The following is a 15,414-nucleotide window of genomic DNA, read 5'->3' as shown; positions in this document are numbered from 1 at the left end:
ACCCGAACCATTGTAACAGAGTTAGCTAGGACAGGAACCGCAGAGAAAGTTAAGTCACGAAATGCATAATTTCAATTTGATTTTCGATTTGCCTTAAGTGCAGGGCGGTATTCGGAATACGCCCCTTGAGTCCAACTTTTTGGGCTACCCGATCTTCCGCTTTCCTAGAGCCAAATGTTCAAAACTGCCGGTATAATCAAAAAAAAATCCCCCGCAAGAGCCCCGTTGTAGAGTATAAACTCTGCATTTATGATATGCTGATGGTTTCCGTATTCCCCCACCGTCCACCGTCCACCTTCATTTTTTTGGCCGTGGGCGTGGCTTGATAGTCAGGCTTCCGTGTTGCTATTCAAAAAAAATAAAAAACTGTTTGGCTATCTAGCGTTCAAGTGTGCCAAGGTTACCAAAATGTGTTGACCACACACCACACAGCACACAGCGCACTCGGCACGTTTTATTTCGTAGGTGTCAGTTGAAAGTTTGGGCAATGGCCTGTCGACAATTATCGGCTGCCAGCGAAAAGCCGGACAATTGCGAATTTCGCATGCAACTTCCAAAGAAGCCCACACCCCCCTCCCGTCCGCCATAACATTGCAAAAATAATAATAATAACCAACAAGCAAAGAAACCAAGTCTATAAACCACCCAAGGCGAGACTTCTTATATAAGGCCCTTTTAGGGGGTATATCGTACAGTGGGAAATAACTAATAAATAAATGCAAACAAAGTTGGGGCAAATATTTGATTTGATTTTAACGAAACGACAAGTCACATAGCGATCGCATACGAATGGAAAGTGTTATGCCAAAGATGGCCAAGAAGAGCAAGGGTGAGTTGGGATGATGACACACTATATTAGTGTATCGGAGACCGGAGATCGGAGATCGGGGATCGGGTGACGTGCGGTGAATATCTGTGTCTGTGGTCAGTGAAACGATGCGTCTGGCGCACGAAATTGGGTCATTAAACCGCCGAGAGTTCGATCGTTGAGGCCCCATTGAAAATGAGCCGGCAGATGAGGTAAGATGGGTAGCTAAAATAATGCGGGGGAGGGCATTAACGATGCGTCGGAAGACTCAGTAATAGATGCAGATATATTACTATCCGCAGACGGGAAATTGTTTAAATACATTATACATCAATTTAAAAAAATTATAGATTTAGTTTCCCTTACGAAAGAGTTGTCTATTAAAAGCCTTTCTTCACTTGTAAAGACTATTTAAGCATATAATATTCCAACTTATAAACAAAAATATCAAAAGAAATGTCAAGACCTTTTCATTAGGAAATTGGTCAAATTACTGATCAAGACAATACATAAATAACTCTCAAATAAATCTATTACCTAAAAAAATTTCGAATATAAGCTCTAATTACAATTAAACTATAATATGGATTGGTAAATGAATCAAAAGGATAACGGAATGAATCATATAGATAATAAAACAAATCAAATGGTTGATCGGACTTATCCTCTTCTCAGTCTTGAATAAATCAAATGAAATAAGTTAAATAAAGTGAATCATTTGGTGCAGTCATTGGTAATATTTCTGTGTACCTCATAAGTGCGTGTATGCATTGAATCGAAATTTACAACGAGACAAATCGGAGGAATTTGCATTCGCTGGAATACCTTTTCTCCCACTTTTTCCTCAACATCTTCGGCTTCATTATCTCTTCTCCCACAGCGAAATCCTCTTTATTTCTCCAGCGCAAACAGAGATACGTGATGTCGAACACACACGACAAATCGCACAAGAAATCGTAAGAAGAAAAGCAATCCAAGACTGGTTGGGTTTTTGTTTTCTTTATTTTTTTTTTGGCGGGAAGAGGCTTGTGGAGATATAGGAGGGATTGAATAATCTCTGTTTAATTTCGGTCAATTATGCCGTGCCTCAGTCCACCGTTGAAGTTGCAATTGCAACGAAGCCAAAACCAAAGCAAGACAAACCAAAACCGAATAAACCGAACCGATCCGAACCCGAAATCGTTCAAGGCATATAATTTCAATTGCAAACAGGTAAGAAAAAAAATGGGGAGGAGGGAGTATATGGAGGAGCATTGTCAAAAAAATATCAGACCCGCCGCTTATGTCATAGATGGGGCAAGGTGTTAGGTGCCGCGCCTCACGTAGGCAATCAAAATCCAAATCAAAAGCAACAAATATCCGCGCAGCAAACTAACGAGCGTTAATCCGAACTTAAAGCCACTTGTTGCCCTTTTAATTCGAGCTCTTATTTTCGAAAGCCTTTCGCCAGATGGTGCACTTAAAATGCACACCCCCTCTTGGAATCCGAAAAACAGATCCAATTGACTTAAAGGAGATTTTTGGCTGAGCGAAAGTTTCAATACCCTTGAAGAGGGTATAGCTTTCTGAACTTAAACCAGAAAATGGAAAGTATATATTTTCAAAAAAATTTAAACATATTTCTGCTTTTTATCATGACTAGAAAATATTATTATAGAAGAGTTTTACATATACAATATATGTACTTTTCCGCTACAAATATAAAATGAATATAAATTAAGTTAAGGATGTTAATAAGGGCATTAAAAGATCTCATTTATGGCCAAAATGTTCCCATTTTCGCCCGAAAAGATCAGTATCTTGGCCATAACGATGAAATTGGAGGTTCAATGTCCCATATCTCGTTAGCTTCGTAATAAAATTCCAGATTCGCAATTAGACCGCGACATTTTTATTTTTTTTAAATAAAAATCGCAATGTAATCCGTTAAGAAAAATTATAGAATTTGTTAAAGAAAAAATAAAAAATCAAAATAATCTTATATGTACTAACTTTAATAAAATAAATTTTTAAGATTTGTATTATGAAAAAAATGTTCCTGTAAAGTATAATCAAAAAAGGGCATTCGGAAGTTGGTCTGCAGACTTGTCTTTTTCATCTATGAGTTGCATTTTTTTTAGGGCGTTGCTATTTAAAATCGCCACATTCCCTTTTCAGCAGCCTTATCGCTATGGGTCCACCTCCTTGCCCATGGCCCCTCTTTATACTATATAAACGAAAATATATCCCTCATCCCTGCGCACTAATTGCACTTTAACACCCAACACAGAAAAACGTGGAGCTGAGAAACGAAGCGAAATGGGAAGGAGACAGCAATGAAATATTTCAACAGCTTACCTAAATCATGTTGTTGCTCTTTACCGTAGCTGTGCTGTTTTTTCTTAGCTTTTTTGGCTCATGATTACATAAATTATACCCGTTGACAAAACACAACCAGCCGGGCTGTGCCAGGCAATTGCCAAAGAGACCTCTCGCGAGCGCAGAAAGAAAACAGCGCAAAACTGAAAACACACAGATTTTTCTCAGCCATGTTTATGGGCTAATAACTTCAATTGACCATATTTAGCTCTTGGTTTGGCACTTTTCTGGCGGGTTTGGCATGCGAGGAATGCGGTCACTCCAGCGAAGAGAACTTCCAGCCGGGCAAGATCGCCCAAGGAATGGTAAACTGTAGGAATGAGCGGAAATATTTAGCCACATTTCCTTAATGCATTTGACAAAAACTAATTTATAATAATTACACTTCATATTTCACTCTTTTTAACCTGTTGTCGATGAAGTTGCAAACTTATTTAAACTTCTTAAACTTATTTAAGACGTTAGTTTATTGACAGCTGTATCAATCTGGCTTTCTTAATTTTTAAATCTTATTCTTTTTGTTAAGTTATTATAATATTTATTCGATCGCTTTAATCGAGAAACAACTTACATTAATTTCTTCCTAAGCCAACTATTTTAATCGATTGACTTTTTTTGTTACATATCGATATATCGCTATAATCGGCCAAACTCAGAAATGTTATCGATTAGGCATATTTCACGTAGTTCTTCTTCACATACCTACATTTGAAGTGTGTAACCTATTTTTTCGGACATTTAGAGTCAATTACCACCCCACTTCTCTTCCTCTTTCGAACTGCGATTTGACCTTCTGGTTTTGTTGGCTTTAATGGCAGTTCCAACTTTCGTACCGTTATCAGAGCTTCAAACTTGTTGGCCATCCAACTTGTTCGATGTGCCAATAATATGCAGCAGCTGCTGCTCTGAGTTGTTGTTGCTGTCTCAGCAATAGCTTTTCGGAATTTCGCGGCAAGCGGATCGTTCAGTTGACTACGTGCAACGCAGCCGCGCAGACGCAGTCAGCGGTTGAAAATATTCAATATATACACATATACGTATATATTTGAATAAATATTCCAATTTTTTTCGAACGCATCCCAAAGGATCCAGTGACTTCGTTTTTGTGATTGATGTGCCAAAAGTGCCAGGCTACGTGGGCTCAAAATTGCAAGTAAGCCAGAAAAAGAAAATACAGCAAAGTGAAGTGAACCGAAAGGTTAAAGTTGCAAACACCTGTTGCCGGTTACAAAAAAAAAGAAATAAAAATAAAGGGTGAAATCAGTTCGAAATGAAATGCACTCAAGTGCATAGTTGTTTTTTTTTTTTGTGGTTTTTCATTTGCACAATCCACAAAATGTACAAGGAAAATAAAACACATAAAGCTATGAAATACAACCAAAGAAAAAACATTAACAATAAAGAAAGAGGGGCTTTGATAAGTAGGCTACAAGTTGCAGGCACAGCAGCAACACTAACGGTTGTTGGGCTATTGTCATTTTAGTCTTTCTTCTTTCTTTTTTTTTGCAACGGAAAACACAATAGAAAGATTTGTCTTTGCGGCAATAGCTGGCAGCAACATCAGTTGCCGCAGCAGCAGCAACAACAATTGTTTCTTTTTTGAACATTATGCTCTTGTGTAGACAAAAAGAAATTTGCATTTACATTAAAAAAGAAATGAGGCGTAGGGAGACGTCTGCCACGCCCATTTCGCATAACTTCAGCGCGCACAACAGCAGCAAGCAGCAGCAACAACAATGCACAGCAGCAACATCTTCGGTAACAGCAGCAACATTATATTTCAGGCCTCAAGTCTGACACTAATGTGTTTTTCAGCAGGCATTAAGTTAAAGTAGGTTTTTTAATTGAAATTACTCGATTAAAAGCAGTCATTAAAAATCTCTGAAGCTATTTGAAAAAGCATTTCAGCAATCAAATTAAATATTTAATATGTTTTAAATTGTAAATAAATTATTGACTATCAGAAGGTATAACTTTTTTGTAATATTGAAATTATATTTACATTTTTATTATTAAAAATCTGATTACTAATTTATAAATCTAGAAAAATTAAGTGGTTCCTCAAAAAGTAATAATATTATTGGTTAAAAGCGGTTCGCTTGGATAATTATATAAACTATATGTAAAATCTACTTTATTTTCATAGTGCAATGTTATTTTTTCTTGAGCAATCCCCTAAAAGTCGTAAATATCCCTAATTTATTTGATTTTTTGACTTAATTGCCTGTGCATAGTTGTAATCAACACTTGGCACGCACCAGCAACAAGCAACTATCAGCATGAAAATACACTGAAACTAATCGAGATCTTTTTTATTTCTTTACCAAAGGAGCAACTTTTAATACTGTTTAACTTTGGTATTTCCATTAAAAAGAGTTTTGTTGTATATTGAAGCATAGGAATTCATTGCGAATGTTTCTTTTTGTGCAGCAACAGTTGCTGCACTCATTTCCATGGGTGTTGTTGCAGCTAAATTCAATTTGCCGCTAGGTAATTAAACTATTTTACATAGCCATGAGTATTATAATTAATTAATTGCACCATTTGAATACAGTTAAACGGGCACTGTTTTGCCGGGGATTGGTTGTTGCTGTTGTCGTTTTGGGCCAAATCAAGTCATTGACACAATGACATGGCTTCCCAAGAGACCTGAAGAATATCCAATTTAGCCGGCAAATAAACGACTTTGGCACCTGCTGGCCAAGGTGACTGACACAAAATGACACCGACTGACACTGTAATCGTGAACCCAACGACTTCATAGCAATGTCGAGTGGCTAAAAAAAAAACTGAGTGAATGAGTGACTGATGTCTGCGTTTGTTTACACCAAATTAGCGCACAAAATCGGCAAGCAAATCACTTTAATTGTCTCAATCATCATGATAAAGTGGTTGGATGCGTGGGTGCTAAAAGTAGTAAGGCAAAAAAAAACTTCAACAAGGGGAAGTTCAGTTGGCTTTAAAGCGATCAGTGATCAGTGATCATGGCCTTCAGCTGGACAGGAAGTCTAATTGGCTTACATCAAAGCTTGTGAATATAATAATCTGTATACAGCTGTGTTCAAATTAATAGTTTTTGATTTCCGTTATTATATTCAATACAAATGCAGTTGTTGCATTTTAAGTGAATTTTCTATTTTTAAGAATTTCGCCATTACTTAAAATTTAAAATTTCAGAAACTTTGAAAACAGGTCGAATTCAAACTACTTCCTTAATAATTTAAGCAATAGTTGAATTAAACAAATAACAACTATAAGCACTCTTTTATAAAATATCAATATGATATTTATAACTGCAAACAACCTTTTTGATATTATTCATTGAAACCACTTCCAATATAATTAAAATAATTATTAATTAAAGTAAACAACTGAAAGTTATAAGCCGCCCAGATTAAAGTACAATATGAAATTTAAAATTGCAATCAAATATGCTAAATGCCTCTCTACATATGCTTACTAATATATTTGTTACTTTTTTATAAGCTTAAATTTTACCTGAAATGCACTTTAAATTAATTTTGTAATGTATTTTCTTAACGAAACCATATCAATGCAATGAATTTATAAATATAAAATAGTATATATTAGGTAAAATTAAAAAAAAGAAAATGTACATGGAAAGCACTTTAAATACGTTTTTCCAAATTTGCTTTTCGAAACTATCTAAAATTAATTTAAAAATCTAAGAAAGTATTTTTTAAAAGATCTACATATATAACTATTATTTTGTAAACAGCTGTGGATGTTCATTTTTGGCTCGGGTCTAAAAACAGCGCTTTTTGTCTCCACAGTAATGACGCATGTCAATAGCAACAGGAGAGGGGGGTGGATGGTTGTGGATGGATGATAACTCCGGGCCGGGCCAACAGGTTTACCTGGTCCCGGAGCCGCAAAGTAAACTTGTTTGCTGTCGCTGCTGACCCAATTTCGTGCAACTTTTTTTCGACATTTTTACAACAATTTTTGTTGTTGTTGTTGTTGTTGCTGGCCCGCGGAGGTTTTTCGCACAAAACAAATCACAAAAAAAACAAACCCTAAGAAAAGCAGAAAACATTGCCGAAGAAATGGACCCACAGCTTCCACTCTCAAGATGCCAAGATACCAAGATACGAATTTGCGCCAGGAAAGGTTTTGATAGCCACCTGTTTTTTATTTTTTTATTTTTTTTGTTTTTTTTTTTTTTGGTTGGCCCGGACTCACTTGGCCTTTCACTTGGCCACAGAAATAGCTGTCTGTGCGGTTGGTAGTTGAAGTGATAAGAAATCGACATTGAAATTGATTATGTCAGAGTGGCCGGGTTTCAAAGAAAATTAAACGAGAGAGAGCACAAAATTTCTATTTATCACAAAAAAAAAGTGTATAACTCAATCTAATCCTCAAAAAAATTAAAAGCAAGTCCGTTACAAATTAGCAGTGACATTGAAATAAAATAAACTGGTTTAAAAAAATAATTGTCAACCTACATGCCCTTTGTAATAAAAAGTAGTTTACTGGTATTTTCAAGCCACAAAAAACTAATGTTAATGACAAAATAAATAAAACTGTCAAAAGTGTTTGGGTACTTGTATGTTACTTGACATTAGCATCATCATTTTATTGTGTTATTTTTAGATTCACGTTTTAAAAGTTTTGATTTCAATTATTTATAAAATATCTGTTAAAAAGCAACAAGAAAAATGTAACTAATTATTTATTTCACTTGCTCTAAGTAGTGCTATTTATTAGCTTAATTTATAGTAACGAAAAGGAATTTAATAAGCAAAGAAAATCGATTAGTTTTATTAATGCGAATGAATTCCCTATCTTTCGCCACCACCTGTCACTTTAATTATTTTTTTCTTTTCGAGCCCCTCTGGCTTCCCTTCACCTGTCTGTGAATCTCACACTCATTAGGCCAGGTATGTAAATTGTAAGTTTCGCACCCACCACTCCTACAAACAACAAAAAACAAAAAAAAACAAGGGGAGGGGGAGGGGAAGCCACCCCCTTCACGAAATAAAATAGACCCCTCGCTTATTTGTAAACTGGATAGACAGGCGCTAAATGCCGTTGGATATTTCAACACCCGCTCGATAACAACTCAACAACAACTTTGCAACAACCATGTGTCAACAAATATAGCCAAAGCCATTGAGTCCCGAGATCTGGGCATTGGGCTTTGGGCTTTGGGCTGTAAACCCACCAAAGCTCAGATACAAAATGCTCGCAATACAATCGAAATGAAACGAAACCCATACCCATTTCGTATGTCTCTTTGCCCAATCGAGCACGCCAATTACGAATAGCCCAAAAATCCAAAAACTAAAAAAAAAAACCATGGGTTACGTCAGTCTGTATCGTACAAAAAAATATTGTTGTAATCCAACCGAAAAAACGGCCGACGAATTTGAAAGACAAACAAACGAAAGATGGTTGCATTTACGTGGCCAACATTATAAGCAACCGAAGTGAAAAGCCGCTAACAATCCGCCTTTGTCGCTCAAGGTCGTCAATCGCAGTGGTGTTAAGATCCAAAATTGGTCAGGAAATACAGAAATCTTGGATTAGTGCAATACACACAAGCAACTGTTGCAATCAAAACCAATGAATGCATTCGACAAGGCAGTTAAGCAAATCAGTTCGAAATTTGTTCATTTCATTTCGACTTAGACAACCAAAGAACCAGCAAGAAGTTATGCAAACGATGGATAGCAAGTACTATTTGGTTGGTTAGACATATGAAATTTGCACAAATTATGTTTGGTAATTGATAGAGTGGCGGAACAACCAATATATTGTAACTTATGATCTGAAAAATAGGCAAACACTTACAATTCCGAACTATATTTGTATTACTAACTAGTTAAACTTTACCCGAATTTTCTTTCTAAACACATTTTCTCATAAACTTTTCTTTATTTTTCAGTTGGCTTACGGGGAGCACAAGAAAAGCACAAATCAGCAGCAATAAGGATTAAACGTGAACTAAATTTCAAATCAAAGAAGGAGCTAAGAAGCAGAAATAATAAATACAAATTTAATAACAATAACTACTTAATGGGCAAGAAAGCCAATGAAAAACTAATTCAGCAAGAAAAAGACTGTTAAACAGTTGGACAAATACCAGAGAATAGATGGTAAACATCCTGATGAGAAATCCCTACTAACAATCGAGAATTTGAATCATTTTAGCAAAGCAGCAGCTGATTGAAAATCGGGCGAAATTAGAGCCCCGCCATGCACAAAAGAAAGAAACGCTAGAATTTAGAGAGCGGCAAGAGGAAAGAAAGACTAAAACCACGAAACTAAGGAAAACTTTGTGAGCCCAGAACTAGTTCTGTCCCCCGGAACCAACATGGTGCTAAACCTGCTTTTCATAACCACCGTGATCAAGTCCACGTTTGGTGTGGTGACCACGGGACTTTGGCTGATCCCCCTGATGTTGGCCGCCATCACGTACTATCGCTACGATGCCGTGGATCCCGAATCGCGACCCCTGGACCAGCTGAATCTCTTCCCCGAGTACGATTTCATTGTGGTGGGCAGTGGTTCCGCCGGAGCGGTGGTGGCCAATCGCTTGAGCGAGGTGCGCAAGTGGAAGGTGCTGCTCATCGAGGCCGGTCCGGATGAGAACGAGATTTCGGACGTACCATCGCTGGCTGCCTACTTGCAGCTGAGCAAACTGGACTGGGGCTACAAGACGGAACCCTCGACCAAGGCCTGCCTGGGTATGCAAAACAATCGCTGCAATTGGCCCAGAGGTCGCGTGTTGGGCGGCAGTTCGGTCCTAAACTATATGCTCTATGTGCGCGGCAATCGCAATGACTACGATCACTGGGCATCGCTGGGTAATCCTGGCTGGGACTACGACCATGTCCTGCGCTACTTCAAGAAATCGGAGGACAACCGCAATCCCTATTTGGCGAACAACAAGTATCACAGTCGCGGCGGACTGATGACTGTTCAGGAATCCCCCTGGCATTCTCCGCTGGTGGCCGCTTTTGTGGAGGCCGGCACTCAGATGGGCTATGAGAATCGGGATATAAATGGCGCCAAACAGGCTGGTTTCATGATCGCCCAGGGCACCATTCGACGCGGATCGAGATGCTCCACAGCCAAGGCCTTCCTGCGACCCATACGTTCGCGCAAGAACTTCCACCTCTCGATGAACTCCCACGTGACGAGGGTCATCATGGAGCCGGGCACCATGAGGGCTCAGGCCGTGGAGTTTGTGAAGCATGGCAAGGTCTATAGGATAGCCGCCAGAAGGGAGATCATCCTGTCGGCCGGCGCCATAAACACACCCCAACTAATGATGTTGTCCGGCTTGGGACCGCGAAAGCATCTCGAGAAGCTGGGCATTCGGGTGCTGCAAGATCTGCCCGTTGGTGAGAATATGCAGGATCATGTGGGCATGGGTGGACTGACCTTCCTGGTGGACAAGCCAGTGGCCATTGTCCAGGATCGCTTCAATCCCACGGCAGTGACCTTTCAGTATGTGCTGCGCGAACGAGGACCCATGACCACATTGGGCGGAGTGGAGGGCTTGGCCTTTGTCCACACACCCTACTCGAATCGCAGCCGCGATTGGCCGGACATTCAATTCCATATGGCACCGGCCTCCATCAATTCGGACAATGGGGCGCGGGTGAAGAAGGTGCTGGGCCTGAAGGAATCCATTTACCAGGAGGTCTACCATCCCATAGCCAACAAGGATAGTTGGACGATAATGCCGCTGCTCTTGAGGCCCAGATCGAGGGGTTCGGTCAAGTTGCGTTCGGCCAATCCCTTCCACTATCCCCTGATCAATGCCAACTACTTTGATGATCCGCTGGATGCGAAAACCTTGGTGGAGGGCGCCAAGATAGCTTTGCGAGTGGCTGAGGCGCAGGTTTTTAAGCAATTTGGATCGAGATTGTGGCGCAAACCGCTGCCAAATTGCAAACAGCACAAGTTCCTCTCGGATGCCTATTTGGAATGCCATGTGAGGACCATCTCGATGACCATCTACCATCCGTGCGGCACTGCCAAAATGGGACCCGCCTGGGATCCCGAGGCAGTGGTCGATCCACGCCTGCGAGTCTACGGAGTTCGCGGCTTGAGGGTGATCGATGCCAGCATTATGCCGACGATTAGTAGTGGCAACACCAATGCCCCGGTGATAATGATAGCCGAAAAGGGTGCCGATCTCATCAAGGAGGACTGGCTAACGAATCCCGAGTACAAAGTGAAGCGGCAGACTCAAGCGCGGGATGCGCAAACAGCTGGCAGCAATATTCAGGGCATCATCACGCTGCCCAACGCCAGCAGCAACATCAGTCACAGCGACAGCAGCAACCTCAGCGACAGGAGCAACATCGAGAGCCATTCCAGCAACAGCAGTCTCATAAACAACAGCAACTTCAGTAACTTCAGCAATTTCAGCAACATCAGTCACATAAACAACAACATCAGCAACATCGACAGCAGCAGCAGCAGCAACTTCACACTCAACTATGTTGATAGTTAGTGGCTTGAAAAGGATAACAGAGCTGCCAGTCAGCTTCAGATTTTGTGCTCAGGGCTCCATTAGCTTTAAACACTTACAAAAAAATAGTGAGTGCCATTGCTAAAGCAACTTGTTGAGATGGAAACTCTTTTGAATGGAGAATAACTCAACGGAATGTGATTCAGAACATTGTGAAGCTTAGAAATTCATAGAAAATTCTTCAATGAAACCAGAAGCTATCTACTATTTAACCATGAGTTATCATAATTATGGAATCGACTTAAAAATGTCCAATGTTGTACAACTATCAACTTTATGGAATTATTTCAAACTGCTGTTCATAAAAGGTTTACATCTAAAACTCCATACTTCACCCTATTTTTAATTGATGTCTGCTTTTAATTAGACCATCAGTTTACACAATAACTGCAAAAAGGCATTGATGCCTAATTATTAACTATGATAGTAAAATATCTTTTTGCGTGCACAAAAAAGTTAAGCGTTCAACAACTCAAATTTGTATAAGGGAGAACTCATACTGCCCATTGAATCTCAACACATGACGTCCTCGAAAACTCTACACAACGACCAATTGCAAGACGGAAACCAGAAATCGAGTCATAGATTAAATGCCCTCAATTATGCTGTATTCCTAGCTATATTAAGAAATTGTTGTCCCTTTTTTTTTTTGTTTATGTAATATTTATACTAAGCTAGAGTAAGATAATATAGTATTGTTTGACTATTTATAGGAAACTCCCATACACGCGCATTATTTAAACTACATTCTATTTAATAAATTAAATTTGCATAAAGGTTAAAGGCGAAATGGTTGTTATTTGCTGACAGCCGTAAAGCAGGCCACGCAAATGAGGTAAGCAAATTGGTTTTTGGCCAAAAGAGAAATGAGTCATCGCGTGGTTAGATGTATTTTGTTGATGGAATTATTTCAATTACATTCTTATATTGTTTGAGTCTTTCAGGGTGTCTTTTCTTTAATCAAGGAACAGATAGCAAAAAATCTAAAAAATATTTTGCATTAAGTCCATAAAGTTTAAACAACCTACTTTGAAATAAACTATTTTGATTGCATGTAAAGTAAAAATCAATTAATTTTATTAAAACAATTTTGCTATCTAAATACAGATACCACTTTAAGAATCATGTGCCCATCACCTAATTACATAATACAGAGTATTTGATTGATTACATCACAGACAGTGAGTGACAACTTAACGAACTCACCCTGAAGCGAAAATATTCACGAAAAATACTCAATAAAAGGCCCTACCCATTTATACTTAAGGTTTTAAATACCATAGCCTAGCATTTGGGCGCGGTAGTAAACTAAACTGAAGATAAGACAGCACGCAACGCAACATTTTTGTGTAGAAAATATGTATATTTAATTACCAGCAGACAGAAAAGCCACGTTTTGAACTTGTCGCAGCAACGCCCATCGAAATGTCGATATATATGTATACAGAATATTAAGCTATTAACTAGCCACCAATCGAAGTGGTATAAATCATCGTTTTGACAGGTTTAAGACCGTGGGCCTTGGTCAACAATTTTCATGCGAATATCGGAAGCCGGAAATGGTCTAATCAACTCAAAATATAATCACTATTTGGATGTCTTTTTCCGGACGTGGTTTGCGCTAAACAATCGGTCCCTGTCCCACTTTACCCACGAAACGTTCTAATTGAGCCGGCTAAAAAGCGGTTTATAATCATTTTAACTGAAGCTAAGCAGAAAAACCAGGTTTTATGGCTTATTAATGGAAATGTCCAAGCCAAACAACAAAAAAACCTGAGCACAAATCACACTTGTTAATGGACGAACGCGGTTCGGGCAAGTTCAAGGTCTAATTCGGTGTTTTAATAAATAATAAAAAGGTACCCTTAACTTTGGGAATATGAGAAAAAGAAGATGGTTTTTCATTATCAATTTGTTAATAGCATTTTCTTCTCCTAAAAAATTAATATTTATCCGGTAGATGGCGAAAGTAGTTCTATTCGCGCGACAAACGAAATAATTGCTTGATTTTGAAATTTTGTGTCCATAGGTATAGGCTGAATAAAGAAAAAGGTTAACAGAACATATATTATTTGATATGCTAATTGACAGAGGATATAAAGAAATCAATTTTTAATATTGCGTATACGACCTGTAAGGAAAAAAACCCATCAACAAATTTAGAAGCGTTGGTTTTAAAAACAAAGGTAGAATTCTAAATAACCTGTAGATAAAAAACCATTTCAAAATAACAAATTAAAACAGTTTTATGTAATTATTCCTATTCATATTTACATAATTACTTTTCTGATTTTATTGTCATTATTTTTAATGAATAAATATAACGTATACGACCTCTTTTATTAATAGACAATAAAAAAGCTTTCAAAATCACAAAATGCTTTAATGAAAGACAGAACCAACAAGTCGCATTACTGCTGTTGCCAAGTTCTGACTCGTTTTGTTAAACACCTTTTTCCACGCCCGCAAAAATATGAAGCAAAAAAGGGTAATCGAAATGGAGGCACGATGTCTACGTGACCGAGTGCAATTTCGCCACGATTCGCAGGTGACCGGATTTGCCCTAGACACATGTCTATGCACACGCATATCTTTGGCGATTTCTCGGCCAAAAACGCAATAAACCCAAGCACATATGTAGACATTGGCAAACGGAGTCTGCAAAAATCGGAAAAAATCAAAAATCCAAAAGGAGAAACTGGGTCAATGGCCAGCGGAAGTATCTGCGGATCATCTGCAGAATAGATAACTTCCGGATTGATGTGTTACCGTTCCAGTTAGAGGTCAGTCAACTTGTTGTGATCTCCGATCTCCGTTAGACGACAAGCGATCGTGTCCGAGCAGTTGACCCAGACCCAATGAACTTGATCTCTGCCTCGGTATTCACTAATTTGCATACTCCAAACACAACAACTCACCTGTAAGTAAACAAGATTGAGAAATAAAATATTAATGGGGCTCGATAAATCATGAAAAACTAAGAATTAGCTATTGTAAGGGATTACAGCATAAATATTCATGGAAGCATGGCAACATGGCAACATTCTTAAGTCTACCGGAAGTTTCACTTTTTTTTTTTGTTTTGTTTTGTTTTTCTGACCCTGGTTGATGATTAGTGACCCATATCTACCAGATAGAATGCCACTTTAGACTTGAACAGCCAGTTCTTTTAATTGTTACAAAGGTGCCAATCAAGTCTAAATTCGAATCAAAGGGCAAACAAAAATTCTTAGTCACTTGGTCAACCTTGATAAACGGAAATTTTGGATAGGAAATTGAACTAGACATCGGTTTTTGTGATTCAATGGGAAGTTTACATATTTATTAAGAATTATTTTATAGAGGTTTCTTTTTTTTGTTAATTGACTCACTGTGATTTGCTTAAAATGACGTGGAAGTTAGATTTGAATCTATTTACAACTAATGTAAGGAAAATGTTTATCAAACAGTGGTATTTATCTAGATGTGAGAATAATTACTTCTATTTAATGTAGGATATTTATGTTTCATGTTGTTAAGAAATATGCCAGCATTCATAAATCAAGAATATGTTTTTTATATTCTATTAAACAGTGTTAAGTACTTTAATGTAGATGTTTTATGTTGTAACCAAAAAAAAATGCAAGCATTTATAAATCAAGAACTTAGTTTCTATATCTGATAGCACATTGCAGTGCACTTCTCATCTATTAAACCATTTTTGTTTTTCTATTTATTTATAGCATTTCCGTTTGATAAT

General features: G+C 38.1%; 2 protein-coding genes across 6 annotated transcripts in view; one reads left to right on the top strand and one right to left on the bottom strand.

The window, feature by feature from the left end:
• Window positions 1-15,414, bottom strand: part of LOC108148113 (flotillin-2) — a 113,432-nt gene that overhangs the window by 72,495 nt on the left and 25,523 nt on the right. The window lies entirely within an intron of this gene.
• Window positions 4,122-12,437, top strand: LOC108148102 (glucose dehydrogenase [FAD, quinone]). The gene is made up of 2 exons (XM_017274947.2): window positions 4,122-4,319; window positions 9,075-12,437. The coding sequence occupies exon 2, from the start codon at window positions 9,504-9,506 to the stop codon at window positions 11,655-11,657; it is 2,154 nt and encodes a 717-aa protein (XP_017130436.1). The 5' UTR covers window positions 4,122-4,319; window positions 9,075-9,503; the 3' UTR covers window positions 11,658-12,437.

Source organism: Drosophila elegans, unplaced genomic scaffold, assembly GCF_018152505.1.
Source record: "Drosophila elegans isolate 14027-0461.03 unplaced genomic scaffold, ASM1815250v1 contig_149, whole genome shotgun sequence".
Classification (NCBI taxonomy): Eukaryota; Metazoa; Arthropoda; class Insecta; order Diptera; family Drosophilidae; genus Drosophila; species Drosophila elegans.
This window is presented reverse-complemented; position numbering and strand designations above follow the sequence as displayed.

Bases quoted from the DNA above. Each gene is read 5' to 3' on its own strand.
- LOC108148102 (XM_017274947.2), top strand. From the start codon at position 9,504: ATGGTGCTAAACCTGCTTTTCATAACCACCGTGATCAAGTCCACGTTT.